A 24,415-nucleotide genomic window follows, 5' to 3' on the forward strand; every position below is an offset into this window, starting at 1 on the left:
TGACTGGCAGGCTGCAGTCACACAAACACATCTGGGAGTGACCTGCCTGCTGGTGGCAGTCTGTGAGCTGTCCAAATTGGAGGCTACAACAGCAAGGCACCCCAGATTGCAGTTCTGTATTCAATCCACTAGCCAATTCTGCTCTGTGTCTGTTGTATAGTTGTAGTTCTTAGAGTAGTATTAAAACAAGGTCCAAAATGTTTGCAGCTGGTACCCCTGAAGATCAGCAAAGGGTGACAAACCTTCCGAGGGATTAATAATAATATGGGGAGATCTGCTTGAGAATCAGAAAGCATCATGAGGTGGCTGTCAGCAGGGGAAGTTTTGGATGTATGACTTGCTTGTTTCAAGATGATCCAGTCTCTGGCATATTCTGAGTGGTTTTAGAGTTCATCTGATGATCTAAAATGTGTGTGGGTGTGATCTAATAAGCATACATCTGCTCATAGTTTACAAAGCATTCAGGCACACTGAAAGTCCTGGTCTGAGTCCAGGACCAGCAGCCTCAGATCCCCCAAAGGCTTGATGCCTATGCACTCAACCGTGTCATCACTTGAGGAGCAATGGTCTCAAGTTGCAGTGGGGGAGGTCTAGGTTGGAACACTATTTCACTAGGAGGGTGGTGAAGCACTGGAATGCGTTACCTAGGGAGGTGGTGGAATCTCCTTCCTTGGAGGTTTTTAAGGCCTGGCTTGACAAAGCCCTGGCTGGGATGATTTAGTTGGGAATTGGTCCTGCTTTGAGCAGGGGGTTGGACTAGATGACCTCCTGAGGTCCCTTCCAACCCTGATATTCTATGATTCTATAAGGAAACCTCTGATGCTAAGGGGTATTCCAAACAGCCCTCCAGGAGCTTTGTCCTCTCTGTCCCACTCTCCTCTCTTAAATCTAACATTGTAAAAGACGTTGAGAGAGGTTACTTTATACAGTCACACTCCATGACAGCCCACCCATCTGCTTCCCAATGCCCCAAGGGAACTTCATGAGAAACTACTCTGCTTTCTCTCTCCTCCAAATGAGAGCCATAGAGGTAATCCCTCAGCAACAAAATGGGAAGGGATATAATTTGATTCACTTTCTAGTACTAGGAAGAGAGGCTATCTGTTGCATTCAATGATGAATTTTGGATGTCTGAACAAGTAGAGTAGGCAACTGTAGCGGTGACACTGGCATCCATAGTTCCTTTCCTGTGTCAATAGAATTGCATTAAATCAGAACCAGACGTATTTTCAATGACCAGTATTACAATATGGAACGTGTGCTTCAAATCAAACTTAAGTTCACAACAGCCATTCCTGACAGTGCATTAAAGCAGTGTTTCTTAATATTTTTGATACCAGGGACCAGCTTGCTGCCTTTCTATACTGTGCCCCAAGGAAATCTCTGGGACTGGTGCTGGTCCACGGACTGGTCATTGAAGAAAAACTGAATTAAAGCCTCTTAATCTGAACACCTCTCTCTGGTGCATCTCACAGGGAAGGAAGCTCTGTAGTCAGTCCATATCTGGTACAAAAGTCTGTGGTGTACAAGGTGTAAATGACATGGTGTCAGAAGGGAACAGAAACAGAAGGAAGAAGGGGACAGAAGGGGGAAAATTATGCAACAGATGTTTCAGGATCTCATCAACATGCCATTCTTCAATGCCCCAGAGAATTTTATCTTTGATAGACTTTCAGAATGGACAGACTGGAAACAATGTTTCACAAAATTTCAAATTGCTACAAAACTCCATAAGAAAACTTTGAGATATACAGGTGTAGGGGTGTGTAGGTGTGTGTATATTTAAATTTATACACATTTAAATTTATGCTATGAGAAAGTAGGCAGAGTATATCTTTAAATCTTTCCCCTTTACTGAAGACAGTCATAAAGATCTCAGTGAAAGGGTTCTGGCTATGTTTGACACATACTTTATATCTCCGAGAAATGTGGTTTATAAAAGAGCATGTTTTCACCAAAGAATTCTAGAACCAGGATAAAATGATGAATCTTTTGTAAAAGCTCTGCATGCATTGGCTGAAAACTGTGATATTTGGCACTGCACAACATGAAAATATCAGAGACAGGCAGTCTTTCACAGCAGCTACAATTAAAGGTAGACCTAACACTACACACAGCTATTCAAGTAGTAAAGGAGTCTGAACTTGTGAAGCAGCAAAACAAACTTGCCAGACTTGAAAAAACAAGAAACTAGTTTATAAGCTGTAAACAGCTGCAGCATGACTGCTAAAAGTAATTATCATAAGACTCCTGAGCCTGAGAGGGGGAAAATTCCAGCCAAACTACAAAGCCTTTCAGAATAAATGTACAATATGTGGAAGATTTCATATCTCAAGATATTTGTCCAGCTAAAGGTGAAATATGTAATAATGCATAAAATATGGTCATTTTGCAGCTGTTTGCCATGCTGAGGCACTGAGAGAGTGAACTATGATTAGAGAGAATAAGAGCCATTGTTTCTGGGTTCCATCCTGTGACTACACAAGCCTGCCTGGAGATTTAAAATGAGTATTTCTGGAAAGATTGACTAAAATTGACTCAAGAGCAGATTTGACTGTCATTTCAGAAGGAATTTACAATCCCCTTCAACCCCTCCCGGAGCTGAAGTCACTTGACAAAGCCTTGATTTGCACTGGAGTTATTCTGAACTGCATGGACCAGTTCACCACAGAAAACTTACACACTGAACGCACAGCTTTTGTCTTTGTACATGATCAAAGACCAACAGCCTTCTCAACTGCAGTTTGGCAGCCATGATGGGCCTCGGTGAGAGAGGCTGAAGAACTCGATGGAGTATTTGGTGATATTGGACTTTTGAAAGGAGATCCAATACAAATAACATTGACAGACAATGCTGAACCAGACAGCCTACACACATCTTGCAGGATTCCTATCCCATTGCTTCATAAAGTAGAAATTGAATTAAAGAGAATGGAACAGATTAGCACTACGTAGAAAATCTCTAAGCCAACAGCATGGTGTAACCCAATGGTACCGGTTATAAAGCAAATGGAAAAATATAAATGTGTGGATCTTTAAATACTGAATGAAGCAGTTGTGAGAAAAATATATACTGCCAACACTGAATGATTTCCTCCCGCAAATGAAAGTAGCTACAGTATTCTCCAAGCTGGATGCCTCAAGTGGATTCTGGCAAATTTTGTTTAGACAGAGTTCTAAACTGACAACATTTATCACTCACTTTGGGAAATTTTGCTTTTGAAGATTACTGTTTGGGATTACCAGTTCACCTGAAATTTTCCAAAGAAAGATGGCAGAACAGTTCACAAACACAAATGGAGTTGCACTTTTCATAGGCAATATGAGTCTTCGATGGAAGAACACAACAAAACCCTCAATGAAGTTTTAAGCCACTAATTAGTCATTCTGAATGGAAGCTAAACAAGGACAAATGTGTTTTTTGGGGGGCGGGGCACACAATAAACAAAGATTAAATCAGTCATAGCCATGAGAAAGAAAAAGCAATTCAAGAATTGAATGCATCAACAAATGTACCAGAACTGAGATGTGTTCTGGGTAAGGTGAATTACCTAGGTTTATACCTACAAGACCTTTCTACAATGAGAAAACCACCGGACGAACTATTAAAGGCCAACACATAGTGGATATGGAGCCAAATAAAGACTAGAAAGGAGTGCCTGGGAAGCATGTGGGCATGTGAAAACTTGTACATGTTTCTGTGGATTGGATTCTTTTATACTGATAACAGACCATAAATTGCTTGTAACTCTCATCAGTGGAAAAGACCTGAATCAAGCAGTACTGAAATGCCAGCATCTATTGATAAGATTAATGAGATTCAACCCAATTGCAAAGTACATTCCTGGAAAAAATCTGGTAGTAGCAGACACTCTGACATGGAGCCCTGCAACCCACTCAAAGATGACATATATAGGCACTTGTGAATGCCATGGATGCATACAGACTAGTGTCAGAAAAGAGACTACTCCAGCTATAAGTAACCTTGACAGACATGCAACTTCAAGAAGTTTTAAGTTATATTTGGGCTGGCTGGTCCAAGTATCTAAAGGACACTAAGGGAGCAATAAGAGACTACTTTGCAGTACGTGGACAATTAAGCAAACCAAATGGACTCATAATTAAAGGCAATTGCACTGTAGTTCCAAATGAAATGAGCGGAAAAATCCTAAACCTCATACATGAAGGACTAACTAATTGCTGTGAACGGGCCAACCAGTCAGCATGGTGGCCAGGCATCAGCAAGGACATAAAGAATAAAGTACCTGCATGTGAACATGGCCCCACTTGAGGAATCTGACGTGTTGACTTGAGCAAGTCAATCATCTGTATAATCACAGTAATTAAAGTTATTAACAATTATACCTTTCTTGAAAGGTAACCTATGCACAAGATTTCAGTTATAGTTAGCTGAAATCTTGTGCATAGGCTATATTAAAGTTAATATAACTTCTGTTTTCTCCACACTTCACATCATATCCCACCAGCAAGTTCAAGGTGCTGTTTAGCTCCTGTTCTAGCTTGTTAACAAAGATGCTAAATAAACCATCCCTTACACCCCATCATAGGAGAATCTCTCCTATGTCCCACTTTATTACTTTTCGGCTTATGACTACCTTCTATTAACTGTACTTCACTTTTCAGTCTCTTTGGCTTGCAAGTAAGCCTTTTCAATCTGAATGAACTTTCTAATAAGACTCTTGTAGGATCCAGTTACATTACATCCCATGCATTCCTTTTATCTATGAATTTGGGGGAGGGGGTTGGGTTGTTGTTTTTGGGGGGGGCGGGGCGGGGTTTGAACAGCATTACAATCAAGCTTGTCTAGTATGTTTTCCACATATAGACCAATACTGTTTTTTATCCTAGACTTGGTTCCATTAACTTTAGGTCTCCACAGATTTATTTTCTTAACATCAATTTCATTGTTTTACAAAGTATCAGAGAAACAACAAGGAGTCTGGTGGCACCTTAAAGACTAACAGATATCTGTTAATCTTTAAGGTGCCACCAGACTCCTTGTTGTTTTTGTAGATGCAGACTAACACGGCTACCCCCTGATACTTGACACCAAAGTATCAGAGGGGTAGCCGTTAGTCTGTATCCACAAAAAAGGATAAAAGGACACAAATCAGACTTCAGGAATGGTAACATACAAAAGCCAGTAGAACACTTCAGTCTCCCTGGACACTCAATAACAGATTTAAAAGTAGCAATTCTTCAACAAAAAAACGTCAAAAACAGACTTCAAAGAGAAACTGCAGAGCTACAGTTCACTTGCAAACTTAACACCATCAATTTGGGCTTGAATAGAGATTGGGAGTGGCTGGCTCACTATAAAAGCAATTTTCCCTCTCTTGGTATTGACACTTCCTCATCAATTATTGGGAGTGGACCACATCCACCATGACTACATTGGCCTTCAACATTGGTTCTCAGCTTGTAAGATAACTCCCTTCTCTTCGTGTGCCAATATATATTTATGCCTGTATCTGTAATTTTCACTCCATGCATCTGATTAAGTGGGCTTTTTACCCACGAACGCTTATGCCTAAATAAATCTGTTAATCTTTAAGGTGCCACCAGACTCCTCATTGTTATTGTTTTACAAGGGATTGAATTTAGATGATCAAGTAGTAATTGCTATGATTTCTCTTTCTTATTTCTTTTAAAGACTAGTACCAGATTTGTCCTAGGATCATTAATATATCTGGGAAATTAGAAAGCCAGTAGTGATTTTAAAAGATCTGAGCTCTTAAAGAGTGTTTTTAAATTAGCCTAAAAAAAAAAGAGAGAGAAAGAAAAGGAGTATGGACAGTTAGGAAGTAGTAAAGAATGTGCCAGTATTATCCTTACTTTTATTCAATTAGCAGTATCTTTAGATAAATTAAATAGACTCTGCAGATCAATGTTAAACAACTAGTTGTGAAGGGATATTTACAACACATTTGTTCCTCACAAAATCTTAAATGACAAACTAATTCAAATTGGCTTGAATTAAAACCATTGTACTGTGGATTAGAAACTCACTAGAAGTCTAGAAATAAAGGCTATGGCTGCCCTGTAGAGTTCATGCTGGCACAACTATGTCGATATAGCTATGTTGGCTCCTAGTCTAGATGTGGTACACACTAACAGGAGGAGTTCTGCCAGTGTAGGAACATCCCTCTTGACATTAACTATGTTGCCAGAAGCCCTCTTCTGTGTTTTTTTTCACATCCCTGCCTGTCAGCTATGCAGACAAAAACCCCAGTATTTGACACATCTATGCTGACAGAAGATTACTTCCGTCACTACAGCTAATGTCATTCCAGGATGTGGTGTTCCTATGCCGGCAGAAACACTCCTCCTTCTGTGATAAAGAAGAGAGACTACACAGCACATTGGAAATCTGCAGAAGATGATCAACTGGGCAAAGATGCAAATAATAATGGGAATGGAGAAATAAAACAAAGAGGGACAGAATAGAAATATTGGCAGAAAACTACAATGGGATACAAGCTGGAAAAAATAAGCTAGGGGAAAATAATATGAAAATATTCAGTGGAAAACTGAAATATGAAAAGCACCTGAAAGAGATCTAGGGTGAAAGTGGTCTCTGGCTACTATGTGATTGAATATGGGCTGAGAACTGCATACCACCAGAGTTTTCTTCCAGGGAAGAAAGAAGAAGGTCTGTATTGAAAGTTTTATATAAAGGAGAAAGAGTTCAGGCCAGTGGGGGAAGATTAATTGAGATTTGGGCTGTTTTTTAAAAAGCTATTGCATTCCATATTGCTCTGGGGTTTGTTTTTTGTTTTTAAATAAAATACTATCCTTTGGAGCTGGGGGTGCTTGGCCTATCTGAAAATCAGGCCAGAAATTCTTAAACTTTTATCTGAGAAACTTTTATTGGTTCAGAAACAGTCCTTCCCAAAAGGAGACACATGCTTTTTTATATTTTGGGCACAGAGTCGAACTAAAGGAAGCATAAAAATAGCAATCTGCTTTGAAAAATAAGCCCCAAGGCTATGAAGCAAACTAAAAAAGACAGGAAATTCAAAGTGGACGCCTGAACTCATGTAGTTTTGAGAATAAAAAGATCCAAAATCCTGAGTCAAGGACAGAATGTAACCTTCACTTTTAATTTTCTTGGGGGTTTTAATCATTTTAATTTTTGTTTTAAATGTAGCCTCTCTATTCATATCCATGTGTATAATGCAACATTAAAACAGTGGAACTCAAAAGTTAAAATAATACAGGAGCAGGAGTATCCACATACAATGAGGCAAAAACACATTTTAAAATCCAACAGTCCTTAATGCAGCCAAAGTCCTCACGCATATGTTTGCTTCCTACTAGGTCGTGCTATAAGCAGTGCCCAGCCAAAAACACATTTTCTTTCACTTCATGTTCTCCTAGCTTTTCTCTAACCTCACCCACTTGCAACTCTCCATAACCCTATGTATTATTTACCTATGATTCTCAAATAGTACTGTCCAGATACAAACCTCTCTCCCTTTTTCTTTAATTTCTCAATTATATTTTGGCACTACAGAAAAAGGTTTGGTGGTGGGAGAGTTTGGCTTTCTGACAGCACGTATGCCCAGATGATGAGTAAACACCTCCTGGAACAGAAGATGAGACCTTTAAGATGATGAATATAACTGGCTATCATCACAGAATAGTTGAGCCCAGATTTCACCGGCCACGTGTAAAAGAGCAGATATACACTCCAAGAGTACCGGACAGACTGCTTTAAAGTGGGGAGAGATGTACTCCTAGGAAATAAATCTGCAGAAAAGAGGGCCCTTGTAGTATGTTAATTGTTTACTGCCTGAAAGACACTGGGATACCAGGAAGTGAGGAGCTACTGAAACAGACTGCATCAGAGGAAAAGGGGGCTGCATGTAGGGTTGCTGATAAAAGGTATCAGATCCTAGAATTTGCTCTTAGTAAGATGTAAGTTGTTAAGCCTTTCTCAGTTTCAGAAGAGAAAACTATCTAGTGTATCTTTTGGCCATGTATAAATCTAGATATTGTTGAGACAGCCATTTATAGTGTATTAAATCCTTTTTCTATCTACTTTTTTATAACTCTTTATAAAACTACAGTTTCTTTTGAGTGTGATTTTCATGCAGTTCCATCCTGGAGAAGGACCTACCAGGAAGGAGTTCTCAAACCAGGCCACTCCACACTTCCCTTGGCCAAAGGACATGGAAAAGCAAATTTAACTCTACTAAAATGTGTTGCAAAAGCATGTAACTCACAAAGGAGGAGACACTGAGAGCCAAGCAGGAGGCAGAGCTGGAGGAAGGATGCATTTGATGACAAATGCTGAATCTCAAGCAAATATGCAAAGGATTTTTTAAAACGTATACACTGTACCCAAAGGAGCCATTCTATTGCTTTGATACAATATGAATAAATATTTTAAAGAGCAATTTTTGTACCCAATAGAGTAAAATAGCACTTGTGCAGACACTGCAGTTTAAAAAGTAAATGTATAGATTTGCTAATAGGTGTGAGTGTGAATAACATTCACATTCTTTATAAAATAGAGCTTGCTCACCAGCCATTTTTACAAAGTTTATAGTCTGTATTGTTGCATTTCTTTTCAAAGAATTGCCCAAAGTGAACTGGTGCCTGCTCTTGCTGTACTTGCTATCTTGAAGTCAGTGGGAGCGCTGCATGAGTGAGAACTGGGCACTTGTAGGCTATAAGCTCAAGTATACTTGCACAGAAGCGTGCTATGCTAGAGATGGGGAGACGGTACACTGCCCCAGTATTAATATCTGGAGGCATTAGAGTTTTGTAAGCCATTAAGCTTCTAACCTAGAGGCACTAGGGGGACTGGATTCTTTGCCCCCCATAAGCCACAGAACAAAACTTCACGACGTTGCTGCTGACAGAATCTGGGGAGCCTAAAATGCAAGTGGTTTTTGGAAAATGAAGTTGTGGATGTTTAAATCTGCAGTAACTTGCATGGGTTTCCCTCCATGCAATGACATTCCAACTGAGGGGGATTCTAGGAAGCCCCTGATAATACGGCTCCAGTAAGCAATTAGCTTGGGGTAGTAGGCAGCTTCACCTTGTCTCTGGCAGCTCCCCACTAAGATCTTTGGGTTTGGGTGTGGAGCCTCGTGTTTTCCACATATGGGGAAGCAAACACATTTCCGACAGAAGAATTCCAAGGATAGTCTGCAGGTTGAGCCTGGTGGCATTTCTATTCCCCTATGTGGGAATAACCTGCACAAGGGAGAATGAAGCTATAGGATTTGTTTTAGGGTATAGAATGTACACTTTTGAAATAACTGAATAATCCCGAAAGATGTACAAAATGAAATAAAAGCACCAAAAAGACATTTAGTTTTGAGCATATTAAAGCAGCACTTTGTTCAAGGCAAACTACAGTTCTTTTGTTTCTAGAACTGATTTTTTTAGCCCCTAATAGGACAGTTTCCATGGTAACTCAAAATGAACAGATTGTGCATTGGCTTCAGTAGATTTCTGTTAAGCATGTTTCATCTGCCTAAAGTTAGGACAGATTTTTAGAACCTCTGCTGTGGTTTGAATGTTCATTTTTTTCTTATTGACGTTCGTGTCCTCCAGTTTATAATCTCTCTCCTTCCAAAGGCAGAATCTGGATCTATAATCTGAAGTGATGCCACTGCATATCAAAGAGGGAGAAAAACCCATAACAAAAACATTGGAGTTGATAAGCCTGAAGGACTGTGGCCTTCTGGATGCTCATGGTCATATTTTAAAGTCAGATTCCTTATGATTAATGCTGTAGAGCATATGTGAATGCAACTGCCACTTTAGTAAGTACTTTATGTCCTGGAGTACGATTAAAAAATCATAGTGTATTCTCCTGCAGTCTGACCCAGCCTCTTAAATAATTTAATCACTGTGTATCTTGAAGGACTGATGTAGAAGTCCCAGTGGAAACTAAAAGTTCTTGTATAGCTGATAGAGGTGGGAACCATGTTGTAATTTCAACCCTTGAAGTATCATCTCTGTAGTGTTGGATTATTCCCAGGGGTCTTGCCTTCCAGAAGTGGGGAACTGAGAGACAAAATAATGTGACAAATGAGATAATATGGGTAGAAGCAAAGAGAAGATCTTTGATATCCATAGAGCTTTAGCTAAAAGGGAATTTGAATTCACTGCTGTCTATCCATCTTTTGAAAATTGTTCTGCTACAGTATTGACTAGGATTTTTTCCAGGGTATTTTGATTCTCTCTTGGACATTTATCAGTTGACGTTTAGTTATGACAAAGGATCAGGATGGATATGTTGCTCTACTCTTGGTAGCAACAGAGTCTGTTTTTCATTGGTTGAGTTGATACCTTTCCATTTATATTTGCGTATCCTAAAACCTAATTTTTTACATACTCTGGGCTGGAAGTGATAGTGTAGCCATGCATCTTGAAGAGTTGTTGCCATACTTTCTAATCAATAATTTGCTTTTTGGGTTAGTAGAGTAATTCTGTTTTTGAGAGAGTTTCTTTCCCTCTATTTCCTCTTTCTTTTGATGCTTTTTGAGTAATCCTGGGAGATTTTCTAATTATAAAACATTTTTCGTTTGCAGCACAGATCAGGTTATGCAATTTGCTTAATACAGGAGATTGCCTGAACTCCTGAACAGAAAACCTTTTTGATATATTTCTGACACTTTTTCTTTTATCTTCAACAGACTTGGCCATCTCCATCCATTTTGTAAGTGCTATTTGAAGTCATAATCAGATTCAAATCAGGTAGTTTGCTGTGGGGAAAACAACCTGCATCCGATCTGGCACTTTATTTTGTGGCAAAAAATGTGTGGGCAAATTGCGCCCAGAGTCAGGCACTCAGCATTTTTACAAATTTTCCCCAAAGTATTTTTGTCCATCTGGATTTTATCCCCTTGACTAAGGCATGTTCTCCTAGGTTACCAGGAGTGTAGGGTTTTTTTTTTTTTTTTTTTTAATTCTTGCTTTGTTAGCATATATTCAGATTGTAAGCTTCCACCTATTTTCTAGACACAATTCTTCTTTATCTAATGAGGGCATGTTCTTACTCTACAGGCTGGTTGAAGCAGTCCATAAAAGCTTTGCCTTTCACAAGAAAATAATTTGCTACTTCATTCTGAAGCTCTTTGACGTGATTCACTGGTTCCAATTAATCTATATTCTTGTTTGGCCTGAATGCGCTCCAATTAGACCACATGGTAGACTTCAAAATAACATTGAATTTTGAAAGATAAAACATGTCTGAGTCCTAGCATCAAATGGCACAATAGCGACTAGTTCTCTGGCAAGGCCAAGAAACTCAATAGTAAGCATAACGGAATACAGTGAACAGTAAGACAATATAGCCATGCCAGAAAGCAATTCTGTAATCAAAGACTGCACGTGAGAGATGCACACACCTGCATTGTCTGTAATGCAAATATTTTTTTATTAAATAAAACAGATAATAGAAATAACAATATTTCTAAAAATGAGTATTAGAAATTGGGAGAATACGATAAAAATATATTTCCATTGCCATAAGCAATCCTGTTACCTCCCAGGATGAGAAACCAAGGATGGGCTCCTGGTATGAGTAGAAATAGCAGGAGCTTTTCTCCAGCTCTCTATTTTTCAGTTGGGTCATTGGGTGCTGTCATTTTCTTTAATGAAGGAGACCTAATTGCTTGGCTGCCTAAATAGCAGCTCCTCTCTGCCTTTAATTGCAGGGAACTTGCAGGAGGCAGGGACATCCAGCCCTAGTTCTTCCATTTGCTAGGAATGCTCCCATCTGCCCACCCATATGGTGTTTTTTTTTTTTTTTTAAAGGGCGATATACCAGGTATGATAGTGGACTAACTGCAGCGAAGTAAATGCAGTTTCACTAGATCTGATTGCCTTAAGTAATGCAACCTTGCACAGCATTAGGATTTATTATCAAAGGAGAGTAACGTATCCAAATTAGATTAATTAGTTCACTGCATGAGATATTAAAAGATGTTAATGGAAGTTAAAGGTTGGTGCTTAGATGAGGAGCAGTGGATAGGCTGGAGCTTTGTTTGATCCAAGGTTTTTGAAGTAGAAATTGTGGAGAATGTGCAGTTGAAGAAAGATATCTCTGTGAGAAACCTAAGAATCACAAATCTCATTCTGGAATTATGGTTACAAATTGGATGGAGAATGAAGATAAGGGTGAATTTGAGATGTTTGAGCATTTTAAGTTTAGGATAAGCAGTTTCGTACTGCTTTAAAAGGTTGTAGATATGGTTTCTCTCAAATGAAGGTAAAATTATTAACTTGGGAATATTCTTGTTGAGTTTAAATACTCATTAACTCTAAGGTGAGCTTGCAGTTTTAAATGCTGCCGTAAAATGTTACTGAATGAGAAGAACGATGAAGAAATCACTTCTTCCACATTGTTGTATTATGATCTTTTAGCTGAGTGAGTTCTGACTTAATCTAATGAATACATTTGAAAATTTCAGGAGCAATACTTTGGATGTGGAGGATCTGAAGTGCTTCTCTAGCTTAACAATAAATGTCTTTTTATTTCTAGTTCATCATGTATAGCATTACAAGGGTATTATACCCTCTGGCAGGCCCATTGTTACAGTCCTAATACACGTCAACATGGGGTATTTTATATTTAAACATTTGATTAAACAGAATACATCAACTCCGATGTATGTGCCCATCAGGATGCCAGCCTAGAAAGACTTTTGGCAAAGGAAAGAAATTCAGCTGCTGCAGTTCAGACTTCATGATTTGGCATAGGATGCAGTGCATGACTTCTGTAATTGGATCTACCTTCTGATAGGCTTAGAAATCATGGCCCAGAAAAAGAGGAATAGTCAGATCTGAATGGTCCTAAAAATTGTCTGCATGAGATTTTTTAGGGACAGTGAATCAATAAAAGATATGGGTAAAGCAACAAAGTGGAATTTGGTTCATTCTTTCACAAGACATTATGAGCTGGATGCACTGTGTGGGCTTTTTTCAGAACTATTCTCTAAACAGTGTTTCTAAAATACCTGTCTACATCATCTCTGACGCAGAACCAGTTTGTTAGACCTATTAGTTCCAGATATGAGTAGGAATGGAAATGTAATTCTTATCTGAAAATTTGCTTTTGCAAATTTCTTCAATTTACGTGGCCTCCCTTGTGTTGCCTTACAATGTTTTGGGATCTTACCGAGGTGCAAATATTCAGGCTCCTAATGCATTCATGAATAGCAAGCGGGGAACAGTCAGCTTGCTTATTGATTAGTTATAAGCAATTTGTTCTAATTTACATTATAAAGATTTAAAATATACAGAATCAGTTTAAAACTACAAAAAAGAGAGCCCGATCTTGACCTGCAGTTAATGCTGCTTTGCATAGTGGAGCAAAGCAGTGCTGAAGTCAGCAGAGCTGTACACTGGAGGATCTCCTCCATGTGGGGGAATCCTTGGGTGGCATAGTCTTAGAGGTTCCTATACCACTCCACCCTCCCGGCTGCCAGTACCAGGGGGTGTGTGGGTGAGATAATTCTTGGCTGCCAGAAGGGCCCCCGGTGAGCCATTAGCCAGTGGCATAACATAATGACATCCTTACGCTGCCTTAATTTACTTCAGGGACCATTCTGACACAGAGCACGCCCAAAATTTTGTGTGTGCAAAGGGCATATTTGTGCCTCCATTTCAGCTGAGCCAAATGCTACTCACTCCCTGTTGAGGATCTGCCCCAATGAAAGCAGCACATGCCTTATAGCAGTAACTCACAAATGCATTTATCTCTAATTGCTCAGTGGCTACCAAGATGTTCTGCTAAATCTCAACCATTATTTTAGCAGCTCAGCTGCATAAGGTTGCTTGGAAACCAACCCACTTACCCCTCACATTCCTCCTGATAGCTGTTCTATGCAATAATATCCTCACATGACACACTTGTATCTAGACATGCATCCCTACCTCACTTGAGAGCCGCATTGTAGAGGGTGTTGGTGCTTGAGACAATTACTAAATAATGTGTCACGCAGTAAGTCACTGGGGATATTAAGTCACTGTCCTAGTCAAAATGTGTTCCAGCACTGAATACAAGCAGTTCCACATAGTCTAGTAATCTACTTCATTTTACATTACCTTATATTGAGGATCATTTCTAATTTAGTCTTTCAGATGTGTACGTACGTAATGATTGTAACCCATATCCTAATCTCTCTCTTCCTTTCTTTCATATATTCCCTCACTTGTGTCATGCCTAAATTTAGATTGTAAGTGCTTCTGGATAGAACTGGGTTTCTTCTATCCATTTCTGTAAAATGCCCATCACAGATTTAGAGACACAACAATCAATAATAATAGAAATCTGTCTTGTGGGTTTTATTTTTTTTACTTGACCTGTTTTCCTGACCTTTGAATCAATGGCCATATTAGTAATTCCCACTACCGGATGAAGGCAGCCATTATCAATGAGCTGCTTTAAAACTGCACCAGATGTCTCTGGTACTTATGGCTAGGAGGTTTTCAAATCCGCTTTTTTCCTCTCCTTTTTACCCTATTTGACAACAATCTTGCTTAATTGCCAACCTGACAATTTGCTGCTCTGGGCAGGAATGACAGTCAACCCCAAGCAGTGGGAGGAAGACTTGCAATTAATGAATTGTATATGGTGCCATATCAGCCTTCGTAACAAAACATATGGCTAAAAAACAAATAAGTTTAACCCTCCGCCTCCAAACCCAACCATACATGCAATGACTCAATACTATGAAATTAGCAATTTCACATTTTTCCTGTTAATCTTGTTTTGTAACCATGAGCTGCACTTTTAAGGCCCAGTTAAAATAATTTGGTTTTATGTACACAGATTGTGGACTAAGGTGTGCTGTTTCTCCAGGGACTCATACTTTGCCAAGGGAACCCACATATCCGTCGTTTAAAAATTAAAAATGCATGATTATTCTTTTATGGATTTGTATAGCACTGCAATGGTACACTCTGCATTACAAAGCTAACAGACCCTCTCTCTGCCCTAAAGAGTTAGACCTAACCAAAACCAGGCAAAACCAAAGGAAACTTAAGGAGCTCATTGGCAAAGAGGCCAACTTAGGAACGACTGGTGGAAGTGTGTGCTTTAAGGAAGGTTTGGAAGGGAGAGCAAGGCTGCTTGATGGACAGAAGTGAGACAGAGTCAAAAAGCTGGGAATGGGAAGAGCTGTAAAGAACAGTTAAGGGAAAGGACTGGGAGTAAAACTGGAGGAGGAGTAAGTGAGGGTAGAATATATTAGACTTTGAAGGTGTTTGCATCAGATTTGGCAAAAGAAAACCGAAGAACAAATATGCAAATGAGGAAATGAAAATGTGAAAGGCAGAATTATAAAAATCTAATTTTAAAATATGCTAGTGCAATAGGGAGATGGCCCTCAGCAGAGATTTTCTGACTTTATTCAATCTTTCAATGATGATATACTTAACAGGACAATATTCAGGCCCTTTTCCATTTCTCTAACAGATGTGTGGCATACCGTAACTCTAGTGTGGACCTGTATTGTGACAGGCTGTGGCTCTATGCATAGTCCCTTCCAGACTGATTTTGCCATGGCAGGAGTAACCTGTGAGAAAGGAGGGGAAACTAGGGCAGGGCACATACATACTATAAACAGGCTGAGCCCATCCTTTGACTCTAGGTCCTGCCTTTTCATACTTCCATGGGTTAAAGAGTAGGGTGACACACCGTCTGACCACCTCTTTTTCCATGGACTTGGAAAAGGCTGTCTGAATTTGACCCCACAACAGCGATGAGATTGCAGTTGATAGGAGGGTTGCTCTTAACACAAACACTTTTTTAAAACTCCATTTCAAGTGGAGAATATGTTTGCTTGGGTTTTGGTTACATTCCTCATCTTTTTCTTTTTAACCCATCTCCTCTAAAATATGTTTAACCATTGCTCCTACTCTAAATGGGATACACCTAGAGAGGCAGGGAAATGGAGCATGACAGAACCACATGTGCCACCATTCTGAACTGCATGGAGAAAACTGCAAAATGGAAGGGATGGAGAATAGGGCTTTGAAACCAAAGTAATCTTCATTGCTTTCCCATAAGCAAATAGCTACTTCACTATGACATATTTGCTTACATGGCACAACAAAAGCCCTTAAGTGTAACTATTCATTTCATCCCTCTTGCTCAGGCAAAACAAAGCATATACATAAACTAGAAAGCAATGAGTGAAGAGACTAAAGTATGGGGGGGGGTGTATGTGTGCAGGTGTGTGTGAGAAGAGATACTTAAATAAGCAATTACCTGGTCTTCAAAGTCAAATTCGGTATCAGCGACATCTCCAGAATCCATAATCAGACTTAGATCAAGTTCATTTGGCCCTAAAATATGAAAGGAAATTAAACTTCAGAAATGGACTGGCAGTTTTCACTTCACATGATGGGACATAGTTATATTTCCAATCTCAATCTGGTTCTTTCATTGTCCATATGTTTGGTTTTTTTTTAAACAAAACTTAGCCAAGGAGTCACTTGTATGTGAAAGAATACCAATCTGTGTGATTGTTCTTTAGAGATGTCTTTTAAAAGCTACAACAATCCTAATAATGAGTGGCTAATGTGATTAGTATACTGTCTGAATTACAGTGCCTTTCATGTATTCTGCAAAGTGTTGTACACTGTGCAATGCACTACAAAAATGTTACTGGAATTTTAATTAACTATAAAGTTGGTGAAGAGTAAACATAATTTTATACACAAAGGGATCAATTAATGGTTCTCAATAGACTGAGAAAGACATAATCTACTTTGTGTATACTAGTAAATCAGAATGGTTGCATTTTACATTTGCTTTGCTCTGATGTAAATGACTGCAGGGCATTGGAAAAATAGAGCTCAATACCTCCAGAGGTGCTGGAGGTGTCCAGGGCGAAACTGGTGTGGTAGGAACATCTATCAATCTCTTAGTCCAGATGTACCAACATACAGGATAGAAGCAGGCCCCTAGCACCTGCATCCCAGAAACATCTATTCTGGGACCACCAGTTCTGCCAGCAACAACTCCCCAGTGCTGGCAAATGGATTATGGCAGTCCCCTGTGTTCTGGGGAAAGGAAGGGTTCCCTGTTCCCTCTACTGGAGTAATAATTTAGCCCCTTTCATAGCTCATCACAGCCCACCAGTATTTGGGACTTATGAAAAGTTTCAATGGGCATATTGTTACAAGATTATTTGAGTTCCTGATAACATAAACTCAGTATATCTTCTAGTTTTTTGCCATCACTTCAGTAGACTAATTAAAAACAAAATTTACTACTCTTATTTAACTTTCAACTTGTCATCACTCCACTGATTTACAGAATTTTAAACCCTAACGTTATAACAAATTCAAATAATGAGAAAATCTAGGACCCAAATTTTGAGTCCATTCTAGACTGCAGCTACAAATTAGCTGTCAAGAAGCCCGCTGAGGGCCTAAGCACCATTTACCAATTTGGGAGCAGTGAAGAACACTAGAGCAGCTAATAAATATAATTTTTGTTGTGACCCGCTGTCATCAGTCAGGGTTATGGATGGGGAAGCAGGAATGATGTTCTGTTGGGTTGCATGTGTGATCATGCAGCAAAATATCTTCGGGAGGAACAGGCACTATTGACCACATAGGGCATGGCTACACTTGCAGATGTAGAGCGCTGTGAGTTAAACCTGCCTTCGTAGATCGCAGTAGGAAAGCGCTGCAGTCTGTCCACACTGATAGCTTCAAGCGCACTGGCGTGGCCACATTTGTGGCACTTGCAGCGGCATTGGGAGCGGTGCATTATGGGAAGCTATCCCAGCATGCAAGTGACTGCAATGTGCTTTTCAAATGGGGGTGGGGTGGAGTGTGACAGGTAGTGTGTTGTGTGTATGTGGGGGGAGAGAGAGTGGGTTTTTGGGGTGCTGAGAGTGTGTCAGCATGCTGTTTTGTAAGTTCAGACTTCCCCCCCACCCCCCGCCTCTCTCTCACTCACTCAAAGCAAACAGTAAATGTTTGCTTTTTTTTGGAGCTGATAAGCAGCCAGCTTCTCCGAAACGGAGCTTTGAAAGGGCATTTCACAACAATGACAAGAGTGGCCACTTGACGTAAGGGGATTATGGGACATTTCCGGAGGCTGATCACAGCGCAGTAACGCAACACCTCATTCACACTGGTGCCGTGGTCGAGGTGGAGTACCAGCAGTGCTGTAGCTGCGGAGTCAGAGCGCTCTATGTGCCTTGCCAGTGTGGACGAGGAGTGAGCCAAGCTGCCTGGGGCTGCTTTATTGTGCTGTAACTCGCAAGTGTAGCCAAGGCCATAGTCTTAACGCTGCCACTGATCTTTTGATTAAATGTTTTTTTTCACTATTAAAGCTAATCCTTATTTTACTGTGTATATGGAGAGCTGTCTGTATCATGCACTATCCCCAAAGGCTTTACTGTTTTGTAGTTCCCAATTCATTTAAGCATCAGCTATTTTTGTTTATTTTTAACATTTACATAGTAATAATCTGTGTAGGTGGTGAGATGAACAATAAGAGAGAGAACATGAGGAGCAGAACTGGATAGCATGATGAGTAAAACCATAAAGCTTTGTAAAAGGAGATGACTCCAATGCTGTTTAATTTGCAATCTATATTATAATTGGCCAAATTCATCCTTGATGCAGCTTGTTGACTTTATGGGATTTACACCAGGGATGGATTGGCCCACCATCTGTTTGTGTGGGTTTTTAAAAAAAATGTTCTTGTATACATTAACAATTTGTTATATTAATACAATAGAAAGGGATTACACTTTCCCCATCTTTATAATCGGAGATGCACCTGTGCTGCATTCTGTACGTTGGTATAGGTGTTTTGTGAGGTGTTCTAATGAAAATACCTGTTTTTATAGATAGGTGCAAGAGAACAGAATTAAGATTACTATGAGAAGCTTAATTAAGTTTCTTTTATTTTATGCAACTGAAGTCTCAATCTTAATATTGCATAAAGGTAGACAACTAAGCCTGAATCTTGATTGAGAATGACCTACCTTGAACTGCCAATTATTTTTAAAGGCACTTTTTTACAATATTTGATTAACTATCACTAATATTCCTTATCTACTGGGAGCAATATGTCTCCTCCCTAACTAGGAACATTAACATTAAATATTGAATTTAGAAGCTACGTCCTTTTTAGGGAAATAAACTACCACAAACTTTTAATGTAAAGATTGGGCTGAAAGTTAATGGTCACACACAATATATTTTAAACTAGAAAAGCCATAATAGTTCTGTATTTTTAACATGGAAAATTGTCTAAGGCAGTTTTTCCTTGAACTCTGAGGCTTGTTTTCTCTGCAGAAGTCCCAACTCTTTTGCAAGGTTCAAGAAAGGGTAGGATAAATGGAGAGATTTTTTTTTCTTTCTTGTTTTCACTGAGAACTTAGCGAAAGGAAAACCATCTGTCACTCTCTGAATATTCTACAGAGAGCTATGCTTTTGGTGAGTGAAATAAAAAAACCTAAAAGAGATGCCCTGCAGTACACTGTAGTAAGAGGCTATTGCGAGAATAAGGAAAAGCAGTAGGGACATAGTGGAGCTTTTGGACACCATTGCTGCAGTATTGATAGGAGTGGAGAATGGGGTACGTAGTTTGCCAGTCTGACTGTACTGTTAGGGGGAGCACACCTAACTTTCTGGACCCACACTAAAGCCTGCTACTACAGGGATGGTACGGGAAGAGAGCAGGCTTGCTGGACATCCACTAAGGAGAATGGGAGTCGGAGAGGGCTAGTTGATCAACCTGTATAATAATGGAAGTGATGAAGATGGGGATGGGAACTGCCACTGACACACTAGAAGACCTTGAAAGATGTGGGGGAAGTCAGAAAGATGGTGGATGTTTTAAGTCTCAACCCAAGTTTGCTTAAAACTTTCTGTACCAAGTTTCAGAAGGCTTATGCTAAACTGGTGTTGCTGTTATCAGTATTAATGGGGAAACAAAGAATTCTGAACTCAGGACCAGGCAAATAAGTGGATGAAGAAAGAGTTGTCAAATGTTTTCTTTAAAATATCAGTGCATGTTCATGGCTAGTCTATATATAGCAGTGGTCTGGTAATACCCTGCAATCATAAACAAGGTTTAATTAATATTGGTTTTTTTTTTTTTTTTGCATCTTTCTTCCTAATGTTAAGCTTGTACACAGATATAGGCTGCAAAGCACTTTAGCACATGGTTAAGACCAAGGGGTACATCCTTAGCTGGTGTGGATCATTTTGCATTCCATTGTCCCATTCCATTACAGCATTTAAATGCTTGCTTAACATTACGCACATGACAATTTACATCAGAGCTACCCATAGATATCTCAGTAATCCTATTGGCTTCAATGGGCTACTCATGTACTTAAAGTTACACAAATGCTTAAATGTTATGCTGGAATGGGGTCACAGAATGCAAAAACCAAGACCTGATCTGAAAAGGTGCATTTATAACCTGAAATACCTCTTTCAGTTTTGACATGTATGTATATATGGGGCTGGGGAGAAATCAGTTAATTTTCATGTGTACTGTTTTCCAAAGGGGACAAATGGAAAGGATTTTATTACAGTTGAGTACATTTTTAAAAAATTTCAGTTTACTTCTTTATTGGAGCTCCCTTAGCTAAATAATCAGCTCCACAAAGAGGAAGAAGTTATTGAAGGAAGAAAGTACTTCAGACAATTTTATTTGCTTTTGTGCTAAACTTTGCATCTTCAACACAAAGGGCAGCATTTATGCTATCTTGTAAATTGAGAGTTCATTTTTAGTAAAGATTTGGCTCAAATTTTGACACCTCTTTTGTCGTTATGAAGCTGAATTGCACAGAACTGTTAGTGAAAAACTATTATCAAGGTATAACTCATGGGCGGATACGTATAACAGATGTCTGGATCTAGCACAGAAATGTACCCCAGTGTTAATTTATTATGTTCATTTATATCATTGAGTCAAATTATGCTGATCTGTCTAAATTTAGCTGCTGTTAATTTGCCATTAAAAGGTAGCAGAATCACATTGATGCAAATTAATTAAGCAGCTGTTTGGACCATTTGTATTTCAGTAACGTAGAGTTAATATAGTCCCACACAAACTTAAATATTTTTTTTTATTTGCAGTCCATAAGGCTCAAATATCCTTACACAATATATCTTTTTAAGAACAACTGCATTTGCGCTTTCTACATTTGACATTGTCATAAAAATAATTTTTAAAAAATTCCATGAAACCTAGGTTTGTCTGTATAGTTAAAAAAATTAGGTTTAATACAGTCAAATTGTCCTTTTAGTTTATTAAATTCTCTGAAGAATGGTCTAACTCATTTAATAAGTCTTACATTTCAGCATTCCAAGTCAGAGAAATACTTAGAAAACCATCTTCCAGGGAAAGATAATTAAAAAAAAAAAGATAATTGATTGGTATTAGAATAACAGTTCCATTTTGCTCTCAGTAAAATGTTTCTAATACAAAATTTATTGCAATCTTTAGTGGTGGAATTTCATGACAGATTGTTGCTTTTGGCAACAGTCTTAATATATCTCAGGAAGCCACAATGAAAAAGAATATCGTTATCATCTACGAGCACACTGAATAGCTTTCTTTCTCCAAATATTTGTTGTATAGGTGATTGCACATGGATCTTGTCAGAGTAGTTCAAGGTTTGGCATATCAAATATGATGATGTGAAGCCATGAATGTGTTCAGAAAATAATGTCTGTGTTAGCCACTATGAACCAAATTACATCTGCAATTATGCTAACAGTTTAAAGACAAAATGAACTGGGGCTAAATACTTTTACAAACATTATTGAAACAAGCAAAGAGCCTTTAATTGCCTGCTATTTTATTAATCCTCACATGCTTTCTGAAAAAGAGAGGTACCCAACTGACTGTATCCTCTTTGGTCTGATGCCCAAGTTTGATATGAGAAAAGGCTAATTACTGAAGTGATAGCTCTTAGCCTGGAGACTGGATTACCTCACTTTTGAACCCTATCTTGAAGGAGGACAAAGGCAGGTACAAGGTTCCTGTTCACATGAAAATTCACTCTAACACAGAAGGGCTGAGGGGGAAAAATCCTCCAACATGTGTCGCGGAGCTCATTGACAGCTAATGTGGATATTGGAGGAGTAGCAGATGCTGCCTGCTGCTCCTCTTGCAATGGGTTTTTGGCTATGTGGGTCTATGCAATCTGTAGAGCCACTGAATGCAACCTGTTCTGTGGGTGACACACCCAATTTGTGCCTTTCTGTGGTCCCCCACTGAGATCTCATATCCAAGCCATGCTGATTCCTATTCTGTCAATTCTCCAAATATTTGCCCATTCAAATGGTGAAACATACAATTTCCTTCCCAGGCCTGAAGAAGAGCTCTGTGTGGCTTGAAAGCTTGTCTCTTTCACCAACAGAAGTTGGTCCAATAAAAGATATCACCTCAGCCACCTTCTCTCGCTGAGAGCAATAGCAATTTCGATGGGGTGGGGAAGAAGTCAAGAGTTTGTTTCAGTGTTTTCATCAATATTTGATGGGTATGAAAAACAGATATCACTGCTACATTTGATGTTGAAAGTGAACAGTTTCTTATGCTTGTACAGTAACTCACCTGCCACTGCCTCTTTGGGAGGAAATAGCTTATTGTCGACTGCCATGCTTATGTCATAGAAAACTTCCTCTTCGTCCCTGTCCGCATCAAACTGTTGGAAAGGGAGAAGGCAGTCAGACACTTCTGGACAGGATGAATTATTTAGATGAATGATATTATATAATATGCAGTCCAATCCTAAACCATTAAAGTCAATGGGAATCTTTCAATTTCCTTCCATGGGCTTTGAATCAAGCCCTTAGCTATGATTCATTCCATTGCCAACTTGTCCATTTTTCAGGGACTGCAGTTAAAAAGCAGTTGAGTTGTTTTAAAAGACTGACATTTCCAAGGTAGAACCTCAGAAAACAATATTAGTAATACATAGCACTCTATTTGACACTTTTTCTGCCATCCAAAGTATCTATGTGGAGACTGTGAAACTACAGATCACATGAATAGTTCTTATCACCTGATTTTTAGGGGGACACTGTAACAAAATTAATTTAATTTGTAAGTCAAAATTGTCGAGCTACTTCTGAACTGTGGCTTAAACTAATCTTTTTAATATGTGTGCCGTTCTTTCAGAACTTCAGTGAGTTACTGGAAAAATGAAATACTTTTGAAAACTTACATGTAATAAGCGGAGGAAGAAAAAGTTTCCTTTGTTTATTGCTATCTGATATCTGTACTATCTTGATTAACATAAGTTTACAAAATCGCATGGAGGTAGAAGTCCCCTTAAAATTGTACAATAGCTTCTTGAGTTTGACTTTTTTCCTTCTCTCATTTATAAAATCCTTTGTCCAAAGTTTGACTTCTGTTTTCCTACATCCTAGTCTCTCATCTGTTTCATGAGCTCTCTGTCCCAATCCATCATTTTACACTGTTTTCCCGTTTCTGATATTTATCACTGCACCATTCAACTAGATAATTTTTTTATTTATTGTTCCTACTTAATAAATTATGAATGCCTGCTTGAAGATGATTCATGTTTTTCTTTTATTGATTTGAATATGTTGCCAGCTGATTACCTTCAGTGTTCTTCATGTTAATTGAACATGGAAATAAAGGGGAAAATGTACATTTCGGTACTTTAAGCTGCCTTTTCTCCTCAGCTGAAGCCAGGTATGTTTCCAAGAGAAAACTAAACACTCAGCATAGACTTAGGGTTAAATCCATCCCCCACTCCCGATCCACTGCAAATCATTCTAAGTTTCTGTTAAACCAAACAAGCTTTCAGCTGTACTTATACATGACCAAAATAAAAACCAGGTTCCAGATTATGAACTGATCTGTTCTGAGTGTTTATATACATCTTGAGCTCCTTTCTTGTCTATGAGGCTTGGAGCAATTTTAATCATAAACTGGCTTCTTGGCACAATTTTCCACATTATGGGGTCATTTTTCATGTCCAGACTAATGTGCCTTGTGATGCAAAATGAGCCTAAGGGGCAAATAGCCGTCCACTGATGAATGTGAGTTCATGAGCTTTGATGGGCTTGTCCTCTCAAGTCTGAAACTCTGCTGAACAGCATGCTCCAGCTCTATAGTCAATGTCTGCTTGTCTTGTTTTGTTTGGGGATCCAGGAGCGTGAGATTTCTTAGCGAGATTATGAAACAAATGATTTAGTATTAGTGATGCAAACAGCAATAGGACCTCTTGTTAAAAAGAATTAATCTTCTTATTTCTATACCTTGTGCTAGTACCGTAATTTATTACACTCTGTGTGAGAGAAGCCTGGCTGCGGCTGCAAAGGTGCGAACCCTTTCACAGCCTAGTCTAAATGCTGGTTGGGACAGGGCTGCAGAAAGCTGGCATCGGTGGAAGTTTAGTTG

General features: G+C 39.0%; 1 protein-coding gene across 1 annotated transcript in view; it reads right to left on the reverse strand.

Annotated features, from left to right (window-relative positions):
- LOC113407233 (adenylate kinase isoenzyme 5-like) overlaps window positions 1-24,415 on the reverse strand; it is a 151,375-nt gene that overhangs the window by 53,720 nt on the left and 73,240 nt on the right. Inside the window, exons 7-8 of the mRNA XM_026655478.2 lie at window positions 22,598-22,688; window positions 16,262-16,338 (exon numbers count right to left, since the gene is read on the reverse strand). Of these exons, the coding sequence (XP_026511263.1) occupies window positions 16,262-16,338; window positions 22,598-22,688 (168 nt within the window). The remainder of the gene's footprint in view (window positions 1-16,261; window positions 16,339-22,597; window positions 22,689-24,415) is intronic.

This window comes from Terrapene carolina, unplaced genomic scaffold (genome assembly GCF_002925995.2).
Source record: "Terrapene carolina triunguis isolate 2854851 unplaced genomic scaffold, T_m_triunguis-2.0 Scaffold210, whole genome shotgun sequence".
NCBI classification, from domain to species: Eukaryota; Metazoa; Chordata; order Testudines; family Emydidae; genus Terrapene; species Terrapene triunguis.